The sequence below is a fragment of the Micromys minutus genome, assembly GCF_963924665.1.
Source record: "Micromys minutus genome assembly, chromosome: 21".
NCBI lineage: Eukaryota > Metazoa > Chordata > Mammalia > Rodentia > Muridae > Micromys > Micromys minutus.
Genome location: NC_137956.1, coordinates 34,316,259 through 34,341,876, shown reverse-complemented (window position 1 = coordinate 34,341,876; position 25,618 = coordinate 34,316,259). Strand labels below are relative to the sequence as shown.

The 25,618-nt window shown below is 46.9% G+C and overlaps 1 protein-coding gene across 1 annotated transcript; it reads left to right on the top strand.

Moving 5' to 3' along the window:
• The first annotated feature begins 2,887 nt into the window (after nucleotides 1-2,887).
• Nucleotides 2,888-25,493, top strand: LOC308434061 (serotransferrin). The gene is made up of 17 exons (XM_080934240.1): nucleotides 2,888-3,041; nucleotides 5,066-5,238; nucleotides 7,584-7,692; nucleotides 7,887-8,063; nucleotides 8,704-8,836; nucleotides 9,856-9,911; nucleotides 10,384-10,562; nucleotides 11,257-11,434; nucleotides 12,613-12,764; nucleotides 14,330-14,420; nucleotides 14,932-14,961; nucleotides 16,761-16,931; nucleotides 18,338-18,467; nucleotides 19,347-19,411; nucleotides 22,055-22,239; nucleotides 23,769-23,952; nucleotides 25,322-25,493. The coding sequence occupies exons 1-17, from the start codon at nucleotides 2,999-3,001 to the stop codon at nucleotides 25,354-25,356; spliced, it is 2,091 nt and encodes a 696-aa protein (XP_080790366.1). The 5' UTR covers nucleotides 2,888-2,998; the 3' UTR covers nucleotides 25,357-25,493.
• Nucleotides 25,494-25,618: the final 125 nt, after the last annotated feature.

Sequence of the window (25,618 nt, the reverse complement as noted above, 5' to 3'; positions counted from 1 at the left end):
CTGTTGTGGGGTGGCACTGGGAGTATAGCCTTTGTGCATAAGGATCCATGAGAGGGTCAGGGGACAGAGCACATAGCAACAGTGACTTCTCTTCCTCATTAGTGATATGCATGTTGCCCCATGTCCCTGCTCAAACCCCTGCTAAACCAATGGTCTCCAAAGTGCTCCTTTCTCCAGGAGACCATCTATTGTAATGGTCTAGCAATACTTCCTGCTATTGCAAAAGATTAGCCAACCAGCAGTTGTGCTCAGAGTGCGGGTTGGCCCTGTTTCTTCACCTGGGTCCTCGTTTCTTCACCTGGGTCCATAGGCCAGACGGTAACATGTGGTATGAAGTCTCTGAAGTGCCTGAGGGAATAGGGAGATCTTCTCAGAAAATTTGGTAAAGGAAAGGAGTTCTGGATGCTTGCAACACCCTGTCCCTGTCTGTCTGTCTGTCTGTCTGTCTGTCTGTTTGTTTGTTTGTTTGCTTGACAGTTTGTTTCCATGTTTAAGGTTTTCATATGTTCAGTTAAATGAATGTGTTAAGTTAGAACATTTGACCTTTGGGGCTGACAGGCAAACGGGTTTCAACCTGACAACTTAAATTTGATCCCCAGAACCTCCACAGTGGAAAGACCGAACTGACTCCTGAAAGTTGTCCGTTGACTGTTGCACTGTGACATATAACACGTGTGTGCTTATGCTTGGATATGCACACAGTGTACAATAAACAAAGTAAAAAGAAAGGAAGGAAGGAAGGGAGGGAGGGAAGGAGGGAGGAAAGAGGAAGGAAGAAAGGAAGGAAGGAGGGGAGGAAGAAAGGAAGGAAGAAAGAAAGAAAGAAAGAAAGAAAGAAAGGAACAACAAAAGAAAGGAACAACGAAAGAAAGGAACAACGAAAGAAAAAGCAAGCACAACATCTCCTCTAACCCTCCCAGGACATACAAGTACCTTTAAAACATTCCTGTCAGAGACTGGAATTACAATGGGAAAAGCCAATTTGTGTTCGTAAATGCCACTGCACAAAACCAAAGCAGCCAAATTAGCACTGACTGAGTCTTACTGACAGCTCCTCTGTCAGCCAAACAATGAATCAGACCCACATCACCTTCCCACTCCTGCTACGGAGCCCAGGCTACTGGGACTGGAACAGGAGAAGGACAGCAACAGAGTCCCGTGTCTGCCATTCATCTGAGGGGTTGACAGGGGTTGACAGGGCAGGGCTGGCCATGGGGATGTATGTGCCACATGCTTGCATGGGAGGCCCAGGTCTGTGAATGTCTATAGGGGTGAAGAAGAGAGGTTGGCGCCATGGTGTTCTGTGTCCTTGGTGACCCAAGACACATCTGTATGTATCCTCAGTTATGTGTTTAATTCCACACCAGAGAGCTTCTGGACACTCCCCCTTGAACACCCTAACAATGGCTGAGACTTGCTGAGAGCCTCACTGGGCTCTTTCCGCAGCCTGGAATCGGTGCCTCAGTATCTCCATCTTGCAGACTTGACAAAGAAACAGAGGACCAGAGCGGACAATGCCTTGATTAAATCCAGTAAGAAATGGTTGCTGTAAACCCTAAATTCTCTTGATGATTCTGAAAGCTGGATTTTGTGTCTATCACCTTGACTTTTCCCTGAGTGTATACTGAGTCCTGGGATAGTATAGTATACTTGGTAATACCCCCAGAGGGACATTTTCAAATGCCTATTTTGTTTTTGGCTTTTTTTTTTTTTTTTTTTACTTCATCGTTTCAGAACTTTCCAGTCTATGTACAGGATTGAACATTCACAGCTGAAACGGCATGTGTGGAGGGTGCAAGCAAAATGTTTTGTGATAAAAGCAATCAGATCAGTTTGATGACTACTTAATCAGAGGAGGATCAGGATGGACAGGAAGCACTCAGATGCTCTCAGCCAACCATCGGACTAGCACAGGGACCCCAGTGGAGGAGTTAGGGGAAGGACTGAAGAAGCTGAGGGGGTTTGCAACCCCTTAGGGAGACAAACAACATCAACCAACCAGAACCCCCCAGAGCTCCCAGGGACTAAACCACCAACCAAAGAGTACACGTGGAGGGACCTCATGGTTCCAGCTGCATATGTAGCAGAGGATGGCCTTATCTGGCATCAGTGTGTGTGTGTGTGGGGGGGGGCTTGGTTTTGTGGAGGCTCAATGCCCCAGTGGAAGGGAATGCTAGGGTGGGTGGGTGGATGGAAGAGCACCCTTGTAGAAGCAGGGGGAGGAGGATGGGATAGGGGATTTTCAGGAGGGATATTTGAAATGTAAATTTAAAAAAAAGAAAGCATCTTCCCTGCTGTTCTTTATGCTTACACTGGCCTTTTGTTCTGTGCCTCACAGACCATTTCCTGGCAGTAGGAGAGCGGGGGTTTCTTGCCCCTGTGTCTGTTCCTAGGCTGGATTGTCTCACCAGAAGCTCAAGGGCAGGACACTTTCAGCTCCAGAGCAGGCTAGGCCTCGCAGGGTTGGATCATCTTTGAGGAACATGGGTGGTTCCTCTTTGAGCTGAGCCCAACTTTCCTCTTTATGTTCCTTCTCCGGTTCTAGTCTGGGGTCCAGGGCAGTTCCTTTCCTGCTCAAGCCTCAGACTCTCTTTGTAATAAGGCTGATGAAGTTGTTGGCAAGCAGAAGCCCTGGCACCCGGGAGCTAGCCACTCCCACCCAAGCAGCTGTACCATGCTGTTCCAGGCAGTGATAACAAAGCGGGTTTTGCTTTAAGCTTCCTTCTAAACAGTTTTTTTTTTTTTTTTTGGGGGGGGGGTGTTGTTGTGGTGGTGGATTGTGGATTCCATGCGCAGTTCAGGAAATGGGGTGATCTTCAGGGCAAGAAAGGAAGGGGGTGGTTGCGGAATGATTGGGCAATTGGACTGAGCAAACACAAGAGGTCAAAGATTGCACCCAGCCGGCCCGCTCCGTGCATAAAGGGAAACGGACCACAGGGAGGCGGTGCAGAAGCGGGTCGGTCTGTACTCCCCGCTCCTCGCCACACACACGGAGAGGATGAGGTTCGCCGTGGGTGCCCTGCTGGCCTGTGCTGCCCTGGGTGAGTGTGGGTGCAGGGAAGGACTGGCTGGCTATGCAGTCCTTACAAGCTAAAGCTGGAAGCCCCAACAGCCTGCCCTTGCTTCCTCTCACCGCCGCATCTCCATCTTCAATAGCTTAGGAATAACGTTTGATCCTCACGCATCTGGGGCTCTGATTTAGTCCCTACCTTTGATAATCTTCCTCACGCTGTCTCCCCTATGGCCAGTAATTTGAAGATTTGGTATAGGATGTTAGAAAACGTTTAACCAGTTTACCTAGGCGCTACACCGGGCTTCTCAGTATAGTCCTAACAGTTTAGTGTGGCAGTCACAACTTCTGGGATCTAATCCTGCTATCTTTTCATTGTCTGAAGCCTCCTTGGATGCCTTTGGTGCTGGTGGCTTAGGCTAGAGTGTGGAATTCGAAGCCAGAATTCTTGGGTTCTTGGGTTCAAATCATACCTGTACTTCTCCTGTGACCGCTCTTGTTAGAGCACAAGCCTGGGGGTCAGGTGAGGGTGAGGTCACAGGTTCCAGTCCTGCATCCTGCCGACTCCTCATCAGAAAAGGGTCTCAAACACCCAAGTGCCTGGCTCAGTTGGACTGTGGTTAGCATTTGTCACATTGTTGGGGGCTTTCCAGTTTGAGTGATTTGCCATTCCTAACAACTGTCAGCCTGTCAGAGCACCTTGTATGGCTGTGCACAGTGACACAGGACCAGGGACAGAATTTACAAGTTAGATGAACGAGTTTGAAAGTTTGAAGAGGCTAGAGAGGTCGTTTAGGGTGGCCAGGGTGAACTAAAGGGAAGGAGTTGGGAGCACTCAGTTTCCCTGTCATACTTCCTTATCCATCCTAAGGACCGTTAGCCTCTCCTACCCAAGTATATGCTTAAAATTTTGTGGACTTGCTGAGTCAGTAAGTCAGCTCTGCTGAGCTGCCCGAAAGGGAAGAGATGTGACGGACCAGCAAGGCTCAGATTCCGTGAAAGACACTGTCTCCAAAAAACCAGGCAGAAAGTAATAGTGGAAGACACCCCATGTTGCCCTTTAGCCCTGTGTGTTCCCGTCTGCACATGCGTGTGCCATATGAGCCCAATTATATAAGCACAAGCACTCATCAAGAGGCACATAATTGTCTTCAGCTGTTTCTCTAAATGGTGGCCGAAAAGGGTTAAACATAGAGGGACAGTTTGGTACAAACGAACCTGCTGAATAAATGGGAGTTTCGAAATCAGTTCTAAAGAGAAGACAGCTAAAACGTATCACAGGTGAACTCGTGATCTACCATAGTGCAGAGAGAGAGAGAGAGAGAGAGAGAGAGAGAGAGAGAGAGAGAACCTAAGATTGTTATCTTCCTCTGTGGTCTGGTCAGCAGACCTAGAGTCTGGGGCTGCCAACAAACATGATGACATTGGAAAAACCTGTTTCCTCCCCCCCCCCCCCCCCGCTTCAAGTCCAGCTTTCTCCTTTCTTTCTTTCTTTCTTTTTTTAAAGATTTATTTATTTATTATATATGAGCACACTGTAGCTGTTTTAACACCAGAAGAGGGCATCAGATCCCATTACAGACGGTTGTGAGCCACCATGTGGTTGCTGGGTGACCTCAGGACCTCTGGAAGAGCAGTCAGTGATCTTAACCACTGAGCCATCTCTCCAGCCTATGCTTTCTCGTTTCCAAAAGACGGTATGCCTTTCCTAGAGTTGTTGTCTAGAGTTGTGTATGAAGGTGGCTGAGGATGGCGTTTGCCGATTGAAGGCTCACATTTTGAATGTGGACCTTCAGCCGTGACAGCAAGGCAAGAGAAGAGCAGGTTGTCAGCTATCCCAGCATCTCTCCAAGCAGCCCAGGGTTAGGTGGGAAAGCGGCAGGTGGTTGGGGCGAACTGTTTATCAGTTTCCAGTATCAGAGTGCAGCACAGCCCTGTGAGTGAGAACAGGGTGGAGCAGAGAGGAGGTGGCCATCAAGACCCTTCATAAAGTGGTGCGTTCTCTCCCCTGGCAGGGGGAGTGGGTCCTTTATGCCTCCGCCTTCTCTTCTGCAGGACTGTGCCTGGCTGTCCCTGACAAAACGGTTAAATGGTGCGCCGTGTCAGAGCATGAGAACACCAAGTGTATCAGTTTCCGTGACCACATGAAAACCGTCCTTCCGGCTGATGGCCCCCGGCTCGCCTGCGTGAAGAAAACCTCCTATCCGGATTGCATCAAGGCCATTTCGGTAAGTGCTGCCGCCGTGAACAAACAGAACGGTAGAAGGCCGTTCAACCATCTGCTTGAGGCATTTTGGAATGACTCTTTCCTGGGGGTAGAGGCTGATGAGCGGGGGCGGTCAACCCCTCCCTGCTGCTCTTCAAATCACTTCCATAGAGACAATGCGCTCTGAAAGGTGACTGTGGGGAGGTACTTAAGTTTTATGAATTGGGGCAGGGGGGAGTATGGGGAGGGGGAGGAATGTCTGTGGTGTCAAAAATTATTCTGTGTGTGTGTGTGTGTGTGTGTGTGTCCCTCCATCCTTCCCTTTCTTCTCCCTCTCCACCCTCCTAGCCTCTGTCTGTCTTTCCCTTTCCTCCGTCCCCCCTCAAACCCCGCACTGCATCCTTCCCCCAACCCCCGCACCTAGGCCCTGGACACATATCTGCCAAGATGAGTGGATGGGGGTGGGGTAACATTAAGAGGGATGACTGGGGACCCTTCAGGATCACTCTTGTACACCTGGGCATGTCAGCCCCTCTTCTAGCCCACGGAGCTACCTTGGTGACGTAAACATCGATTACCTTTACACACCTAGGTGTCCACAGCCTTGTAAAGAAAGAGAACGGTTTGTGAGCGAGTATTCATTTCAACAACGGGGAAGAATAATGTTTTGACAGGGACTTAAAGAAGCGTCTTTGGCCCGTCAGTCTCTTAGAGAAGGAAGCAGTGAAGCTAAGACTCAGCAGATGACCCCGGGTAGGGTTGTCTTTTAAGATCCATGGGGAACCTCACCAGGAACAGACTGCACGTGCGAAGGCAGAGCCAAGCTGGTGTGAGTTATAAGCAGGAAACCAGAGAAACCCAGCCAGCTGTTAGGTAGAGCAGGACAGACACGACTTGTAATTATGATTACCGTCAGTAGGGGGAGAGTTGAGCCCCAGTTTCCTGCAAGCGGAGGTAAAATGGACATTTAAAAAGGAAGTTAAGGAGGGGGAGTACAGGAACTCAACAGTCAGGGAAGCGAGTAGTCCGAGATTGCTCAGAGTGAACCAATCTGGTAAGGCTCGAAGTGTTGGCTGACTGGCAGTTAGATATTTACGTTTCCATTTTCGCATATAGGCATAGATGTGAGGAGACAAGTACCTGTCCTTCCTGATGTGTGTGTGTGTGTGTGTGTGTGTGTGTGTGTGTTATGTTGGTCCAATGAAAGAGGACATTTTCCTGAAGGTGCTGTGCTTTCTTAGGCAGGCACGTGAGAGGGCTGCGGTTAACCTAGCCTAGGGACCTTATGCTGAAGTATGGTCAAGCTTTCCTGATGCAGGAGCTTAGATAGACTTGTCATGTGAGGACATCCAAGAATTTCGTGAGGTATGATGGGGTGTTATCAGTCTGGCACTTTGTAGGCCAAGGTAGGAGGATCATGAGTTCAAAATCAGTACACATACATAAACTACCTTAAAACAAACAAACAAAAAAAATACCCCCCCCCAAAAAGAACATTCACAAAAACATGAAGTAAAATAAGCAAGGAATGTTGAAGTAACAACAATAAGAAATAAGCCAGACTCTCCGGCCCGAGATCCCAGCTGCATGTCTTAGCAGCCACGGGGCATACCAAGGTGACTTAGCCCCTCTAGGCCTCTGGTTTAGCTTACTTGTAAAAATTGAACTGTCAGTGTCCAAGTAGACAGTTATACCAAAAATGAAAGGAAGGGGATCATCCCAAAGCTTCAAAGTCTGGGTCTCCCAAATTCTGGCCTAACAGATGCATGTGGCCATGGCACGCTAGCTCGCACTGTTTCAGGACCATAGAGAAAAGCAGTGAACCTTGTTTCAGTGGAAAGATGAGCACCTTCAGGGTTTCCATCTCTACAGCAGCACCCACAGAGGAGATTGTAATCTGTAGGGACTCTCAAAACACGAGGGTCCCTGAACCACAGACCCCTCTGTGTGACTGAACACGGAAACAGATGCAAGAACCTAGCCATCCACAGGCCCGCGGATGCTCAACTACAACCACGGCAGAGCCTCTGCTATAATCTGTGCCCATCTGAAGAGGGAGAGACCCTTCCCCCTACCGAGCCTGCCACACCAAGCCTCAACAATTGCTGAGGGTAAATCCATATTAAAAAAATTTTTTTTCGCCAGGTATTGGATACATCAAGGAAAAGAGAGAGAGAGAGAGAGAGAGAGAGAGAAAATACTCCATTTCTTTCTCTAAATGGAATCAACTCAAACCAGCAGGGCTGGGTGTTATTATGCTTGGGATTTTTTCTAGCCTGAGACCCATGGAACACCGCCCGTTCCTTCCCACTTGTGGCTTAGGGAGGGCGTCCTTGGAATAAGTATTTGGGACTTACTCTCTTTTAGGGAGGTGAAGCTGATGCCATGACCTTGGATGGCGGTTGGGTGTACGACGCAGGCCTGACTCCTAACAACCTGAAGCCCGTGGCCGCAGAGTTCTATGGATCTCATGAACGTGAGTCCTCCCAAAGTACCCAGGAGGGGTGTCATGACCTAGTAGATGTTAAATCTCATTTCGTAGGCAGGTATCAGATACTAGATACTAGTGAGCTTTTTTTAGGGAGAATCCGTAGAGAATGTGAAGATCTTTTAGCCCTCCGGGCACAAATTGACCTTGTCAACATCCCCCTCCACACTGTCCCCTTTCAGATCCACAAACCCACTACTTGGCTGTGGCTGTGGTGAAGAAGGGAACAGGCTTCCAGATGAACCAGCTCCAAGGCAAGAAGTCCTGCCACACAGGCCTGGGAAGGTCTGCAGGCTGGATCATCCCCATTGGCTTACTTTACTGTAACTTGCCGGAGCCTCGCAAGCCTCTTGAGAAAGGTAAGCCACCAGTTTTATTCTGATTGTCCTGGACTGCTGGGGTCACATAGTCCTGATTAGTCAGACAGGTAGGCTGAACTCCAAGGTAGTGGAGGGGAAACAAAACGATTAGAAAGTAACAAATTGAGCCTTGTTGTTGTGAGCTCCCAACACCCCGGCAGAGGCTGTCCTGAGGAGGGAACAGTGGATTTCCATACTCACTCACTTTAGTGGCTGGTCCTATACACCCCCCCCCCAACCCTGACCTACCCCCCAACTCCCCCGTACTCTGGCACTTTGGTGCCACCTGCTGGTCATGACGTTGTCCTGCACCTCTCTAGGCTGTTCTACAGTCCCCAGAGTGCCCTCCTCCCCTTTTTTCTGAGAGGTCAGGGAGCAGAGTGAGTCAACAAAGTCTAAGGCAAGCCTTGGCTAGCAAGAAGGTTGGCTTATGTCCCGGAGAGGGTAACTGAGTAGCATGAGCAGGCGGTGCGGGGGTAGGGGTGGGGTGTGGGGTGGGGTTAACCTATTCCTGTTTAGAAACCCTGCTTAGCACATGAAAGGCTGAGCGGGGACTTCACCTCTGCACCCCTTCACCAGCCCAGGCTGGGTGACAAGCATTGTACTTATTATACCTTGTCTATTTCTTTGTGCTGAACAGCTGTGGCCAGTTACTTCTCGGGCAGTTGTGTCCCCTGTGCAGATCCGGTGGCCTTCCCCCAACTGTGTCAACTGTGTCCAGGCTGCGGCTGTTCCTCTACTCAACCGTTCTTTGGCTATTCAGGCGCATTAAGGTGAGTGAGATGGCCACTTTGTGGTGACCAGGGCCACAAGTCCTCAAATGAAGGCTCTTTGCTGACCCAACCTACCTAGAAGCATCTAGGTGGCTCAGACTTCTCCCAGGGAGGCAGTGGTCCAACCTGGGGGCTCTCAAGGCCAAGGTAGCCTATATTCCCTTTCATCTGATGTCAAAGATCAAGTCTTGTTCTGGGAGTGGTCTCCCCTCAGAGCTCTCACATCTGGCTGGTGTCTCCTCTCCACGAGCTGGGTAGCAGCATCCGAAGGGACGGACACACCCCTGGTGCCTGGGGACATTGCTGAGCAATGACTTTCTATGCCAACAGTGACCATGCTCAAAATAGTAGACACTGCGCCACTCCAACAGTACACGTGGCTCTTTAAGTTATTCTTTTTACACAAAATATATTTTAATCACATTCTTTTCTTTCCCCCAACTCCTCCTATCCCTCTCCCCAGAAGATATCATCACACCAGAGGACACTGCTTCCCCCCCCCCCCCACAAACACTGAAGGTCAAACCAAATAAAAAGTACACAGGGGAAAACAAAACATGAAGTCTTTTTTTGTGTTTTGGTCAGCTACTCCTACCCGAAACATGGTTGATATACTCCCTTCGAGAAAAGAGATTTTTTTTTTTCCCAAGCCAGCATCAATTTCAACCTTGGTTAGGAGTAGGACTTTGTGTCATGTGCCTGATTTCTTGATCTCTCTTTTTATCTTGCTTATATCCGGAAGTCCGCATAGCCAGGGTAGAAATACTGTCACCTACTGTACTAAGGATTTGAAGCTTTTTTTTAACGTTAAAATATTTTCACCTCCTGTCGGCCATTTTGGGGTATGTGAGCCCATCCCCCATCCCGGTGGAACTGTGGATGTCAGCAGTTCACCTAGAGCTGTCTCCACTGTGGGGGCCGCTCAGCCTCAGTCCTTGTCTGGAAGCTGACAGTATGATCTGGACCAGGAGCAGGGTCCGCCTCGTAGGAGTCCTTGTTCATGTACTTCTTTCCCCCAGGTGTCTGAAAGATGGAGGTGGAGATGTGGCCTTTGTCAAGCACACAACCATATTTGGTGAGTGATGGAGAAAGACTCTGGCAGGTCCCCTGTCATCCTTCTTGTGTTCAGTGGTCAGACCTGAGTGTGCAAGGTCTCTCTATCGCTGCTTGAGTTTCTGTGTGTGCAGAGGAAGGTACTTTAGGGGTATCCACCAAGACTCATGGGTCTCTTTCTATCACTCAAACCACACGGTGGCCCTACCTCTAGGGAAGAAGTGCCCCAGCCGAGGGCTGGAGGTTGGCTGGGCTGACCTTGACTTGTCGGCAGTCTTGCTCAGCTCGGAATTGTGGGATGGAGGCAACCATTGCTTCACTGGCCTACAGAAGCCTCTGTGTCTTTAACCGGTTGTAGGCTCACCTTCCTGCATATTCCTGGACCCTCAGTAACCCCTCTGGGCTTTTCAGCTTGTGCTTTCTTTGGTAGCAGGACTTCAAAGGTGGGGAGGGGCTCAGCCTGCCATCGGCTAACCTGAACTTTCCCTCCTCAGAGGTCTTGCCGCAGAAGGCTGACAGGGATCAATATGAGCTGCTCTGTCCTGACAATACCCGCAAGCCAGTGGATCAGTATGAGGAGTGCAACCTAGCCCGGATCCCTTCTCATGCTGTTGTGGCTCGAAATGTAGATGGCAAAGAGGACTTGATCTGGGAGATTCTCAAAGTGGCCCAGGTATTTTACCCACCATCCTCTCTCCTGCTTTACCACTCTGTGCTCAGATCATTTTGACACATGGACACACTGAGATAGTCCTTGTGTGTTCAGGATACAGTGGGGACACTGCCATGTGTCACTAAACTCGCCAGCATCCTGGTAGAAGTAGCAGCTGTCTTCTCTGGTATCAACATCCACCACCTTTTTGAACAATGATACCCTTTCCATCTGAGTTAGGCCCTCAAGGCCGAGAGAAAATCCTAGAAGGAAAGAGAATCTGTCTCCTTTCCCCCACCCCTACCCCACCACCCCCACATATGCACCTGGACTGCAGAGGGACTGACTTTCCCTGCCTCTTGGAAAGTTAGCCCACGCATGCCTCTGCATTAGATAACTTGTTCTCAGCTAGTTCTACTCAGGGAGACAGGATCAGGAGAGTGTGGGGTGGTCCTTACAGGGTACTGGGCAAAGAGGTGCTCGGTGATGGAGAACATGCCTGAATGCCTTCTCTCCTGGTACTTGCAAGTTTTCTCGAGCTTTTAATATCAGTTTCCTGAAGTTTTTCTTGTTCTCTTCAGTTCTTTTTAGCCTCCCTACTTCACTGTCTACTCTTCTGTTGTTTTTTGTTTTTTGTTTTGTTTTTTTTGGGGGGGTTGTTATTTATTTATTTATTTATTTATTTATTTATTTATTTATTTATTTCTGGGAACAGGAACACTTTGGCAAAGGCAAATCAAAAGACTTCCAACTGTTCAGCTCTCCTCTTGGGAAAGACCTGCTGTTTAAGGATTCTGCCTTTGGGCTGTTAAGGGTCCCCCCAGGGATGGACTACAGGCTGTACCTCGGCCACAGCTATGTCACCGCCATTCGGAATCAGCGGGAAGGCGTGTGTAAGTGTTCAGAAAAAGCTAGGTGACCCCAGGAATGTGGTCTCTGCTGGACGCTAGGCTAAAAAACACAGATTAGATTCCGCTGACCTGGGAATTTCAGGCCAGGGGGAGGACAAATGTTTGAGAGATGATCACACTACCGAACAGATAAATACAAAGTAAAAGAATGAAAAACAGAAGTAAAATAGCAAAGCCTCAGGCTAGTGAAAACCAAAGTCGAACAGATCCTGGCCAGGGGTTGAACTAAGGCCCTCTTAAGGAAGTGATCTGGGGACTGAGCCTAAAAGATAGGCATGTGCACAGTCAGTCTGTCTGTCTATCTATGTATCTCTCTAATTTTTAGCTATGCATCCATTTTCTATCTATTCCTCCATCCATCCATTCATCATCTATTTGTCTGTCTGTCTATCTATCTATCTATCTATCTGTCTGTCTGTCTATCTATTTATCTGTCTGTCTATTTAATTTTTTGCTAGACATTTATTATACTGATCCCATGTTTGCACTGCTTCAACGGGAGGGTGCCCTGGTGGGGGGGGGGTTGCCCCTTTCTCCATTCGATCTTACATTCTCCCACATGGAAACCTATGACAAACAATGAACATAGAAATAACTGGTTAGTTAAAATGATTATTTGGAGAAGGAAGGAAGGAAGGAAAAAGGGAGAGAGATAGGGGAGAAAGGAGGGAGGGGAAGGGAGGTTGGAAGAAGTTCAAGTGTTAGGAGTGTCCTGAGGTTAGAGAGTTGGCTTCTCAAAAGAAAAGGCTGGGGTTTGGAGAGATGACTTAGTAGTGAAGAACAAGTATAGCTTTTGAGGGGGTTCTAGTTCAGTTCCCAGTGCCCATACTAGACAGCTCAAAATGGCCTGTAACTTCAGCTCCAGAGGATCTGATGCCCTCCCTGGCCTCTGAGGGTACTTGAACTATCATGCACACACACACACACACACACACACTTAAAGAAAAACAAATCTTACAAAAGAAGAAAAGCTGAACTTCACTGAACTCAGGTGAACTTGGACCGCGTCCGACCTGCTGTCCTAGCCGTTAGGAGTTCCTTGAATGGGACCCGCTTATTTAGCTGGCCATTTCCATGAAGCAGTTAGCAGCTTTGGCCTGTACCTGACAGTGGCTGGAGCCTCTCTTTCCTGAGCCCTGCTCCTTCTTCTTGGACTACAGGCCCGGAGATCTCCACGGACAACTCACCAGTGAAGTGGTGTGCGCTGAGTCACCAGGAGAGAATCAAGTGTGACGAGTGGAGCGTCAACAGCGGGGGCCAGATAGAATGTGAGTCAGCAGAGACCACTGAGGACTGCATCAGCAAGATTGTGGTATGTCTCTCCTGCCTCTCCTCCCTCTCCAGGGCGTGTCCCTCACACCATAGCTGGCTGGCCCACGAGAAGGCTGAGTCAGCAAATGTAGATATCGTGTAGAAATCCCCTTTCCAGAATCCTTGCTTGGTGTGAGCCCAGGTGGTTCAGAGACTTAGCATTTAAGGGTCTGAAAGGCTGCCCTTTACCTTAGCATGGTAGGAGAGTAATCTGAGGCATGTCCTGCTGAGGGAAACAGGACCTTGGCAAGACTGCCTGTGGGCTCAGGATACACGCTGGTGAGTGTAGAAGGGATCTTGCAGGCAAGTGCATGTTCACTTAATTGATCAAAATAGCATTTTTAAAATGCCTACAAAGAGTTTTCAAAACCCTGAGCCTGAGAAAGAAGAAGAGGAGCACCTCTGTCATCACCATAACTCAGAGACAACCCTCTTATTCGGATTGTGCCATACAGGTTGCTTAGCACACCCCGACTTAGCATCTCATGTCTAGTGAGCCTTTCTTGTGTCTTTTAAACCCTGATGTTTCTGTCTTAGAGAATACATGGAGGTTCTGCAGGGTAGAGTCTTGGAGAGGGCAAGGAAGCTCCAAGCTCTCACACACCTACGTCGATTCTCTGCTCCACAGAGCCCCTACATTTGCCTATTCTTTGAGTTGAATCTTTTGTTCTTGCTGTGAGTTACTTCTGTACTTGGTGGTGGCAGTGATGGCCGTATTTTAAGACACGGTCTCATGTACCTGGTGTTGGCCTGTTACTGGTTGAGGCAGAGAAAGAACTGATAGATCCAATCATTCCACTTCTACCTCTGGAGTGTTGGGATTCTGTGCCGCTACGCCACCACGTATGCTTAGAGGATGCTCGGGACAGAACCCCAGGTCTCTGGTGCCATAGACTGAACTCTATCAACTGAACTTCAGCTGCACTTGGCTCTTTGATAACAACAAATCAATAAATACAGCATCTATTGACATCACGAGGATTTCTTGCCACTGTCAACTGAGCCTTCTGGAGTTTCTCAGTCCTGCTAAGAGCACTTAAAATAGCCACATGGGGAGCTGAAGTGATGGCTCAGTGGTTAAGAGCACTGATTGCTCTTCCGGAGGTCCTGAGTTCAAATCCCAGCAACCACATGGTGGCTCACAACCATCTGTAATGAGAACCAATGTCCTCTTCAGGTGTGTTTTAAGACAGTTATAAATAATAAATAAATCTTAAAAAATAATCACATGCTTTCTAAGATATCTATTAGAAAGCAAAACAGACTACCAACCCCTATCTACATTTAAAAATACTATATTTTAGCTACAGACCATTTTCTTGGTTTGTCTGAGTCAAGGCAAGAAAAATTAAGCCAAATTCATACAAAGCCCCGCTAACTCAGAACCGGTGTCTGTATAAAAGTATACTGACATCTGGGCATGGGTTGACTGATCATCAGGGGTCTGGTATCAACATCTGCTGTCACCCTGAGGCTGAGAGGGGCCTTCTAGAAGACAGTCTAAAAGGGCAGGTGGCACAGTAAATAGCAACCCTTCATTTGCTGTGTCTTGCTGTGTCTCCGCAGAATGGAGAAGCAGACGCCATGAGCTTGGATGGAGGACATGCCTACATCGCTGGCCAGTGTGGTCTAGTGCCCGTCCTGGCAGAGAACTATGGTAAGGGAGGGGAGTACAGGTGAGAGGAGAATCGCAGCCCAGTTTATCTCACAGCTACCATAAAATGCTCCCTGCCTGAGCTTCGTCTCAGTCTCTGAGACTCCCTTACCTCCAGTCATTTCACAGGATGAGAGGGACCCTCAGTCTCTGGGATGATATTTCTGGTATATAAAAAAAAGGATCCGACTACAGAGGACATATGGGGAGTCTGGAAAGTCTTGAAATATCCAGAAGGCCCACTTTTCCTGCTACCTCGTTGCAGGAAAAATAAGTTCAGTCGGCACTTGGTGAACTCGGTGCAGTGAGTAAGACACTTGAAATTCAGTTGGTGAATGAATCCCAGAGGTCAGCAGTCAGGTGAACTCTCAACATCCGGAGAGTCTTGGCCTTATTCTAAATCAGTGATGGGTGCAGTCTTACCCACTTCTTTTATTTTTAGTTGCCTCATGAGAAAGGCATGGTTCTTCCATCCTATAGATAAATGTCTAATGATTTCTTCATACTTTTTCAGAGTCTAATTGTGACCGCCTATCAGAACAGGGTAAGTTGAAACTGTTAATCCTGGGCACTGAAAGGTAAATTCTCATTGTTGGGAGAAGTGGTTAGGCAAGTTTATAAGTCAACGGAGAGAACCTATCTTAGCAGGCAAAGTGTGGTGAGAGATTGGTGATTGATCAGGAAGGTCGTGCGGGTGATGACTCAGACACGGGGTCCCTCATCTGTTAATATGTAGGTATTGGCCTCTGTAAGAATTCATGAGGGGACCCAAGGGTTCAGAATTTGTGAATGGTCTCCAAACAAGTCTTTGATAACAAACCAGTAAATATAACATTTGTTAGCAACGGTAGGATTTCTTGCCACTGTCAACTGATCTAGGTCCTTCCCATCACTTCCGAATCCCATAAAGTATTCAGAGTTTTAGATAAGAGCGCAGGCTTTGCCTATGTGGTCCTTGCAGGAGAGAGCAGAACACTTCAAAATGCTGATGTCTAAGAGCATGGAATTCCTTGACCAGGAAACCAGACTAATCCATCTCTTACTAAGGCTTTGATTAGGGGTGGATCTGAAAAGACAGCATAAGAGCAAACAGGAGGCCTAACACCAAAGTGACCTTGAGTCCTTGTGTTTCCACAGAACCACGAGTGTACAATCCTGTGGTCTCATCCCTGCAGCTAAACTTAACCTCCCAGTTTTTTAGCATATCTAGAAGGAGCCATTATTATTCCACCACAGATAATGAGGATGGTTTTCCGTTGGAGAAAGTATCCCGAATTAATGAAAATAGAAGACAGGATCGATGGAAAGCACATCTGTGCTATAGAAAATTATAACCAACATATTGTTGGTGTTTCCTTTTTTTAATGTTTACCCTGGTATAAGACCTTTTTTTTTTAAAAAAAGATTTATTTCATTTATTTCATGTATATGGGTACACTTTAGCTGTCTTCAGACACAGTAGAAAAGGAAAACTGGTTCCATTATAGATGGTTCTGAGATACCATGTGGTTGCTGGGAATTGAACTCAGGACCTCTGGAAGAGCACTCTTGACCACTGAGCCATCTCTCCAGCCCCCAACCATATTTTTAATAGGATATCTGGCCTGATTAACCCCAATACATGTTCATATACAAAATGCCAGAGTTCCATGAACTTTTCTGTATCCATGTCTTTGATTTAATAATCTGGAAAGTGAGTTATTGATTTTTAACTTCAGTAACCTTATGCATACAGGTAAGGGCTATATGTTAGCCATATCCCTAATGATATGTTAATATTTGCTATTTTATGTGTATACGTGTATATGTAGGCACTCATGCATGTTTGCAAAGTGGAGGTCAAAGGGCAACCTCAGGTGACATTTCTCAGGATTCATCCACTTTGTTTTATGAGATAGGATCCTTGTTGGCCTGGAGTAAATTAAGCTGGCTTACTAGTAAGCCCCAGGGATTTGTCTGTTTGCATCTTCCTAGTAGTAAGATTATAAGCACATGACACCAGGCCTGGCTTTTTTACATTGGTTCTGGGGACTGAGCCGCTTACATGGCAAGAATTTTAACAACCGAGCCATTTCCCCAGCCCATTATTTTATTTTTAAATCAATATATCAAAGCATTTTTTTAAAAAAAATGGACATAATCACGGGGCACCAAGTGATCTGAGTGCTTTGCTTTTGAGATTCATCCTGATAGACTGTCCTGTTCTTCACTGGAGTCAGATATGGAGTTCCTTTCATGACATGATGTACTATTTAGGACATCCTCCTTGTTCTAAGGAGACAGTGCCTTCTGCTGGAAGCATATACTTTGGGAGGCCCCAGCGATATCAAATGTTCTTTTCAGGTGTCTTCCCTAAAGGGTATTACGCTGTGGCTGTAGTGAAGGCATCAGACTCTAGCATCACCTGGAACAACCTGAAAGGCAAGAAGTCCTGCCACACCGGAGTAGACAGAACCGCTGGCTGGAACATTCCCATGGGCCTGCTGTACAGCAGGATCAACCACTGCAAGTTCGGTGAGCAGAGCTTGAGAAGGGCCGTGCAGAAAAAGGGGGTCCCGAGGAAGGCTATGGGCTCGGGGGTCCATAAAAGTGAAGTTTCATAAAAATGAACCTCGAGGAAATAGCAAAAAGGACTAGGAGGGGCGAGGAGCTGAGAGGTGGAGTCAGGACGATTGTCTCCGTTGCAAAGAATGGTGTCAGTGGATGCGCATCGACTTGTCTCTCTCACGATGAAGGTCAGAGGTGAACATCCCGTGGCTGATAAGGTCTTGAGGGCTCCTTCCTTCTTTCTGGTCCACCATTTCCATCACGGTACTGCCATGTTCATAGCAACCTTGCCAAGGCAGTTACAGTTCAGGCAGGAACGAGAGAAAATGGAAACTTACACCAGCTATGGTCAGTGTTTGAGGAGAGTCTTCTGGACGAGAAAGCGGTTTTTTTCCGTATAACTTGCCACTGCGCAGACCTTGGGTGAACTGTCAGACACCTGCCTACACATACCCACTATAAACCAAACTAGACCCTCGAGACGGAGGAGCAAAGGGTGACAGACATTGGGTGGACACCCAGCAATCTCTGCCATCGGGGTTCTGTGATATGACTGTGGGGTGTGGTTTCCTGGGTCCCTTAAGGTGTTGGTCATCTCACCAAGCCCCTGCTCAGAGTCTAGGATTCTTCAGTTCACCATGTCCTCTACCTGAGGCTGTTTCTACCTCCTTATGTTTCTGAGTAGACGATCCAAACAGAGAAAAATTGACCATGACTTTGCTTCCTTCATATTGGCTTCCTCAGATCTTCTTTCCCGAGGTCTCTAAATTTGGACAATTCCTTAAAAATGGGAGAATTATAGACCCGACTATGAACCCTGAAACCTTAGCATATACGGGGACTGGACATGGGGATAGTCTCTGCACTGAGATGCTCTGATGTCTCAGAAGCAAAGTATACCTGGGGTCACAGGCAGAAAGCACAGGCTCCTGACCTCTGCTCCCCTGAACCCCCTTGTGCTTTTACAGCCTTGGAAGCAGCTGATGTGCAGGGATCCCCATCCCTCCATTGATTTCTGAGGTGTAGTAGAGGTCTTCTAATGAATGGCAGGGAAGGGGAAACACACACAGAAAAGATTGGTACAACTTCAGGAACCCCCCCCCCCCACTTCCTTCTGCAGGCTAGAGACGGCACCATCGTGGTGCTCCAGGGATCTCCTCCACCCCAAAGTGGAGTGCTCACAAAAGCCTTTCCCGACCTTGAGAAGTTTGCTTCAAAGAAACTACAGTATGGTGGTTCTGGGTTGGTGGGTGTCAGGTCGCAGAGGGAATTATTTCATAGCCTGTCAGGGGTTAAGTAAGCCACTAGAATTAACTCCCCCCACACACATACACACAAAGAAACCTAATTTTTTTCCTTGTTCTTCTATTCAGATGAATTTTTCAGCCAAGGCTGTGCTCCTGGGTATGAGAAGAACTCCACCCTCTGTGACCTGTGTATCGGCCCAAGCAAATGTGCTCCGAACAACAGAGAGGGATATAATGGTTACACAGGAGCTTTGCAGTGAGTTTTCCAATCCTAATGTGTGTGGGGGGAGGGGGTGCATTCGAGCCCCCACGGAGCTCTATCTGCCAGAGCCTGCTGTCAAGACAGAGACTGACAGGCGATACGACTTAGCAGTTCTCAACTAGGGGCAGTTTGCCTTTAGAGAACATTGGCAATGTCTGGGATGCTTGTGATGTACCTCCAGCATCTAAATGAGAGAATCAGATAAACACAGTGTGTAGGTCAGCACTAAGTCCCAAAGGTCACTTGTGCCAAAGTCACGGTACCTTCCTATGATTGGAGTGGGAAGCTGAGATAAAGATCACTATGTAGAAATCAGGCGAATGGCTAAGTCTGTAAATGCTGGCCACACACCTACATGACGGCCTCAGTTTGGATACCTAAAACTCCACATAAACGCCAGGCACGGATGCATATCTTTAACCTTGGCACTTGCAGGCGAGGGGTGGAGAGGAAGCAAGTGGAGCTCACTAGCAGTCAGCTTGGCCAAAGGAGGAGCTCCAGGTCCAGGGAGAGAACAGGTCTCAAAGATTTAGGTGGGGAAATGAAGGAAGGTGCCCAGTGTTAACCTCTGACCTCTGCACACATAAACACATGTGCACTGGCACGCATACTCACATGTATGTGCATATACACCCTCCTCTCAAACCCACAAAGAATAAAGGAAAAACGGTGTAGTGTGTGGAGCTGAGCTTATGGGACTGCACAGCAACTTGGGGCCTTTTGTTCTCCTTATTCTGCACATTGCTTAGTGATAGGATAGCCCTAACACTTGATGACATCAGGTGACTAACCTGGATCTATAAGGTGTCTCTGAATGACAGGCATCAATCTGACCTCCGGTCTTCTCTCCTCCCCATATCTGGATCTCTTCAGGTGCCTCGTTGAGAAGGGAGATGTAGCCTTTGTGAAAGACCAGACTGTCCAAGAAAACATTGATGGTATGTTATGTGTGCGCTCTCTTCTGTTCCCTACAGAATCTGGGTCACTGGAATTCTCTGGGGTTAGCCGAGTAGATACTGACAGGCTCTAGAGTATGTTCAGTGGAGAGAGAAGCAACTGCTCTGCACAAAGGAGCCAGTAATCCCTATGGAAAAGGTCATTGCCAGGTCGGGGCGTGGTGAATGTACTCGGTAAGCTGCTGGCACTTCCCGTGCAGAGAAGGATGGGACGGATCACAGCACAGGGGAGCCAGGGTAAAGGCTCTCCCACTGCCGAGTCTGGGAATGTTGAACATTAAGGGCATGTTAACAGTAGAGGATAACAAGCCATAGATCAAAATGAGGACCCATGATGCGAGCCTGCCTAGAAAGAGGATGAAGAGAAAGCTCTTCCTGACCACAGAATGCCAACTAACGGATGAGGAGGATGGCAAGGTTGGGAGGATGGTCTTGAGCGTGGGTAAGGATGTCACTCAGGGCTAGTGAAGCACTGCGGTTCAGGCCATCTGTGACTTCCTGCCAGCTCTCTGATCCCTTCACTATTACGCAGCTGCCTTGGGCAGCTGATGGAGGATGACCTATCTCGGCAGCAGCTTCTCTGAGATGCCTTCCCAGGCGGCATACCCCATTCTATTATGGGAATCCTCTGTCCACACTGCTGTAAAGTGTCTGTGTGCACTTTGGCTATGGGCAATCACTGGGCTCTTTCCCTTCCTCTTTATTCCCAGCACCTCAGACTGCACTCAGAAGACGCTAAGAATTTATTTAAAGGACTGGTTTGACTATGCTTCTCTCTCTCTCTCTCTCTCTCTCTCTCTCTCTCTCTCTCTCTCTCTCTCTCTCTCTCTCCCTTCCTTTCTCCCTCTCCCTATCACTCCCTCCCTCCCTTCCTTGTTCCCTCCCTCACTCACTTTCTCCCTCCCTTGTTCCCCCCATGATTTCTAAACTTCCTTTAAAGGCTTTCTTCATGCCACCAAAGTGTCACCTTTGATTGCTTTTGTGCTTTTCTGAGTAAGTCTTTGATTTCTAGGCCTTGACTCTCCACTCTTCATAAAGGCTCCTGGTTATAGTTGCTGTAGGGGACCTGACCTTCCATCTCCTCCACCAAGCTGCTATTTTTATGCATTACAAGCTCAGTTGGCACAAATGCAAGCCCTTCCCAGTTCCCTTTTCATAGCATCTGTCTCTAAATAGAGAACCTTGTTATGATCCTCTGCTAGTCCCTCCTATTGACCCTCCAAACAACCCACCTTAGTATTGGAAATTAACCCAAGGCCTGAATCATGCTTAAGCAAGTATTTACCATGTAGGGTGATGGAAGCAATCTGGTTACATTCAAATTAAGCTGAATTAACTGTTCCACATCTACATAAGCACATTCATATTCAATAGACACTCGTCACTGCTGTGGTATTAATCTATTCAAATTTCTATTAATGGAGTAATGACTTTAAAACACTATGTTATAGTCACACTATGGAATAAGATCCAATGGTTTAAAAGAATTACCTTGATTTGCATAATGATGCAGAAGACACTGTCAGGTATATGCGTAGCTGAGAAAGAGCTACAGAAGTTCATATGTGTTAAGATCTACTGCTGAGAAAAAGCAATGTAAACTTGTAGCATCCCACAGAGTCGTATACAGGTAAATGAGAACAAGAGACATGCTTAGTAACACAAACTGTGATTTCTAAGATTGGGGCCAGAGAAAACATTGGGAGCTAAGGAATGCAGAACTGAGGATTTTTAGTTTGTAAGGAAATGAATTTTAAAATAGGATGGTGCTGGTCTCACGTAGTCTTGGTTCAGTTACGGAAAAAGTTGAGTGGACAGTGACTGAAACGAGAGGTCACGGTCCTGCTTTGTGAGCGAGAAATGAAAACTGTCGAGAAAAACTGCCAGGAGGAACCACTGAAAGCCTCCAAAAAGGCGGAGGTCTTTAAATCAGTTGATCAATTGATTAATTATTGCAAAGAGAATGCATAAGAGATTAGGTAAGCAGCTGATATGAGATGTTTGCACCTGGGACTAGCATGACGACAAACTGAAAATGTTTAAGAGGATTGAAAAGCATCGTCTGGGGCAGGTTTTCCGTTTCGAAAGATGAGGCAATAGAGGCAGGGAAACTGCCTTAGAGCACCACCTTCTTCCCTCCCTTCGCTGGAGCCAGTACTAAAGGCCATGGGATTTTGTCTGAGACAGGCCTCACTCTCTCCGGCTAACCTAGAATTCACCGTGTAGACCAGGCTGGCCCAGATTCACAGAGATCCATTTGTTTCTGTAAAGGCATGCACCACCATGCCTGTCTTTAAAAAAAAAAAAAAAAAAGCGTTATTGTTGTTTAGCATTAGGATTTAATAGAAATGACATTTTATTTCCTTTTTAAAAATAATACACATAGAGCGTGGCTCTTTTTCATTTGGCTGAGAGGGAAGGTCAGAAGAGAGTGGTCATTAGTAAGTTCTCATGAGTTGAGTACCACCTGCTATGCATGACCATCCTGCCATAGCACAGCCATAACCTTAAACCTTCTGCTGGACAGAAGGCATACACTCTCCACACACCCAGTGACTATACCCAGTGACATCCCCAGTGACTACAATGTTAGATCTGGCTGATCCACCCCTTTTCTCTGCCCAGGAAAGAACCCTGCTGCATGGGCTAAGGATCTGACGCAGGACCACTTTGAGCTGCTGTGCCCTGATGGTACCAGGAAGCCTGTGACTGAGTTTGCCAGCTGCCACCTGGCCCAAGCTCCAAACCATGTTGTGGTCTCACGAAAAGAGAAGGCAGGCCGGGTTAGCAGTGTGCTGCTTAGCCAGAAGGTATGCACCACCCAGGGTCTCCTACCATTTATTCCTAGCAGGGGCAGGTTATTGGGAGTTCAGAGCTAAATGGAGCTTCAGAGTAGGCATTTCCTTTCTGAAAACTAGAATTTGGACTATCTAGATCGTGGATCAGAACATCTGAGTTCAAATCTCAGCTCGGTAGCTTTTGACCCATGCCATCTTAGGTGCATGGCTTAAAATCTCCATGTTCAGTTTCTTCACCTATTAAATGGAAATCATACACACACACACTCACACACACACATGTACAGGGTTTAGGAAATGTGTGTCTACAGGCAGGGTATGAACTGGCACTGGATTCCTCAGACCTGGCTCTCCTTCTGTGGGACTCCTAGTCACTCTGGACAAGTTTCCCACCTGACCTATGAGCCCCCAGGACCTAGAATCTGCCTTTCAGCTCATTTGGATCTTGACTCAGGACTTTATTTTTCTCAAGAATGTTTTTCTGAAAACGAAGAAGACAGATCCTGTTTTCTAAGGTCCCTTCATACAAGTCTTAAAGACCAGAACTGACTACTATTTCTCTAGCTTAGGTCAATTGTATCATATTCTTAACAGTCTGGAAAAAACAACTCTTACCCTCAGGGCCAGCCTTTGGGGGCGGCGGTAGGTACAGGAGCCACTTGAATACTTTTTATCCCTGGGACCCCTCTACACACAAATGTTACCCTCCTTTCTGGTATAGCTTCCTGTCTGTTAACTTGTCATTAGTTTTAAAAGAAAAGAAAGGAAAATTGAATGGCATACCTTGAAAAATCCCCCTTTAAAAGCACATGATAATCTCCAGTGGTGTTTCCAGTTTGACATTAGATTTGGGTCAAACGATCTTACAATTGGTAACAGAGTTTCGTATCAGCATTGCCAATGTTTAAAGAGATGGCCTTTACTTTTTGACTCAATGTGAAGTCTTTAACCTTATTACAGTGTTTCAAACCTCTCCTTCTTGAGGCGAGGCATTTATAAAGATCTTAATGTTTAAAGAGAGCACGCAGCAGTCATAATGAGCATTTAACAATATTCCTCATGCACAGCAGAAAGCTAGACTTCTCAGCATATCATTCACAACTATGAGAGGCTGGACGAAGCTAAGTTGCTGGCCTAAGACAAATTTAAAATTTAGACATGATCTAAATTTGTTGCTGTTGCTGTTTTTAATCCTACCACTTCTATGAGAGGGCTCATATCCGATGTCTTCCTGGAAGGGACATTGCTATTTCTTCTCAGTTCCTATAACCACTTCCAAATCACTTAGTAATAAACTGGAAGAGCTCGCAAAAGGTGCGAGTGGGTAGTTGAGAGGGCCGGGAAATCTCAGAGAACTTGGGGGTATTGTGGTTCAGGCTTCAAATGGGTAGATGGTAAATGAAGAAGATGGAAATTTCCCAAAGCACCTTCTGTAGCTTTCTTCTGTCCCCAGGGCTGGTTTGGATCTTTCAGTCTCCTGCAGTACAGGTGTTTCCAGCCTGAGTCATAGGTTCACATTATATTTTCTTCTCATTCGACAGGATTTATTTGGAAAACAAGACTGCACTGGCAGTTTCTGTTTGTTCCGGTCTACCACCAAGGACCTTCTGTTCAGAGATGACACCAAATGTTTCGTTAAACTTCCAGAGGGTACAACCTATGAAAAATACTTAGGAGAAGAGTATATGCAAGCTGTTAGTAACATAAGGAAGTGCTCGACTTCACGTAAGTAGAATGAACAGTGTGGAGAGGTTGCAGAGAAAACCCAGTGATGGTTGCTGGTGTGGTGTTTACAAGAACTCAGACCCTTAGGAAATAGCCACATGGGGAAGATGAAACCTAGCATATACATTCGTGTGGGTTATATGCACATATTATAAAGGGGCCACAGACCCAGGACACTATATGTACACAATCCCACCTTATTCCTAAGATTTAAAAAAGGGCACCAAACTTACTAGAGGTCCTTGCCCAATATGGCAATGGCCAGCAAGATGTGAGGGCTCAGCTGAATTAAATCTAGATATCATTTCCTTGCTCCATTCAGCTACAATTTCAGTTGAAAATAGCCATAGCAAAAACAATATCACGGAACATCCTTTTGGACAGCCCTGTTCTATAGAGCTTCAAACAGGATAAGTTCTGGCTAGTTAGAAAGGTGCTAGGCTCATCCGCAACGTCAGAGTCCAGGAATTTAAATAGAATAAAACATATCTTTACCCTCTGTTTGGGGATTCACCCGAAAGCATCTGTAAAGTGTGGGAGACTACATGGGGTGTACAGTGGCTAGTCTTCAATTGTAGTTTGTTGGTGAGGTTTGGCCTTAATTTAAGTTGTTGTCCTGGAGACACAGCTTTGGAGTCTGTGCTGGTTCAGGGTGATGTCGGTTTCAAGGTCACCAAGTGTGGGTTGGTAAGATGGCTCAGTGGGTAAAAGAGCTTGTGGCACAAGTCAGATGACTTGAGCTTAATCCCTAGATCTGACAGTAGGAAGAGACAATATACTATACCATATCATATCATATCATATCATATCATATCATATCATATCATACCATACTATACTATACATACTTTTACAAGTTGCCATATGGGATTCTAGTGTAAGCAATATTGATTGTTGAGGTCTACCTGTTACAAAATCCAAGTTAATATTTCCGTTCCCTCTATGCTGAGGAGAACAGTCTGGCTTTGTTATTCTCCACTCCATCCCTACACTCAGCTCAGGAGTTCCTGGGGACGACCAGCTACCATCTGCCTAACACTCTCAGAGAAAGGCCTTCCTAGGAAGCCTCTAGTTATATGAGTTCAGGTTCAGAGCCTCACTGGGTAAAACAAGGTTGGGGATGGTAGCAGGCAGAAAGTCACGTTACAGCCTCGACATCCTTGTGTGGAGCCCTCCCTGTGGGAGGCTCAGGAGCTCTGTAGGGATGGGCACTGGGGGATTGGGACACAGTGTGCATGAGACTAGTAGGACAATGAACCTTGGCACAGTTTATGTTATACTGAACTGTCCATTCGGTTCATTCATTCCGCTAAACAGTTCATAAAAACAAGAGTATTCTGAATGTCCTATATGTTTCTTCTCTCCCCAGGACTCCTAGAAGCCTGCAATTTCCACAAAAGTTAAAATCCAAGAGGTGGGCTACCTCCGTGGTGGAGACAGATGCTCACATGACCCGTGAGCTTCTCTTGGCCTTCATGTCTGTCTTCCCTACTGTGTTACCACATACACAGAGCACAAAATAAAAATGATTGTTGACTTTATGTTTCCAAAACTTCGTTCTTGTCTAAATATTTTTTTCACCAGGATTTCTTTCTACAGTCTGACTAAATATCGTATAAACTGAACCTTGGCTTCTGAGCTCAAGATTCAGGTAGTCGGGGCTGGA

Excerpts from the sequence above, each read along its gene's own strand:
- LOC308434061 (XM_080934240.1), top strand. The coding sequence starts at position 2,999 with ATGAGGTTCGCCGTGGGTGCCCTGCTGGCCTGTGCTGCCCTGG. Across the intron at positions 7,693-7,886 it reads GTTCTATGGATCTCATGAAC|ATCCACAAACCCACTACTTG; the intron begins GTGAGTCCTCCC and ends GTCCCCTTTCAG. Across the intron at positions 16,932-18,337 it reads GATCAACCACTGCAAGTTCG|ATGAATTTTTCAGCCAAGGC; the intron begins GTGAGCAGAGCT and ends TCTTCTATTCAG.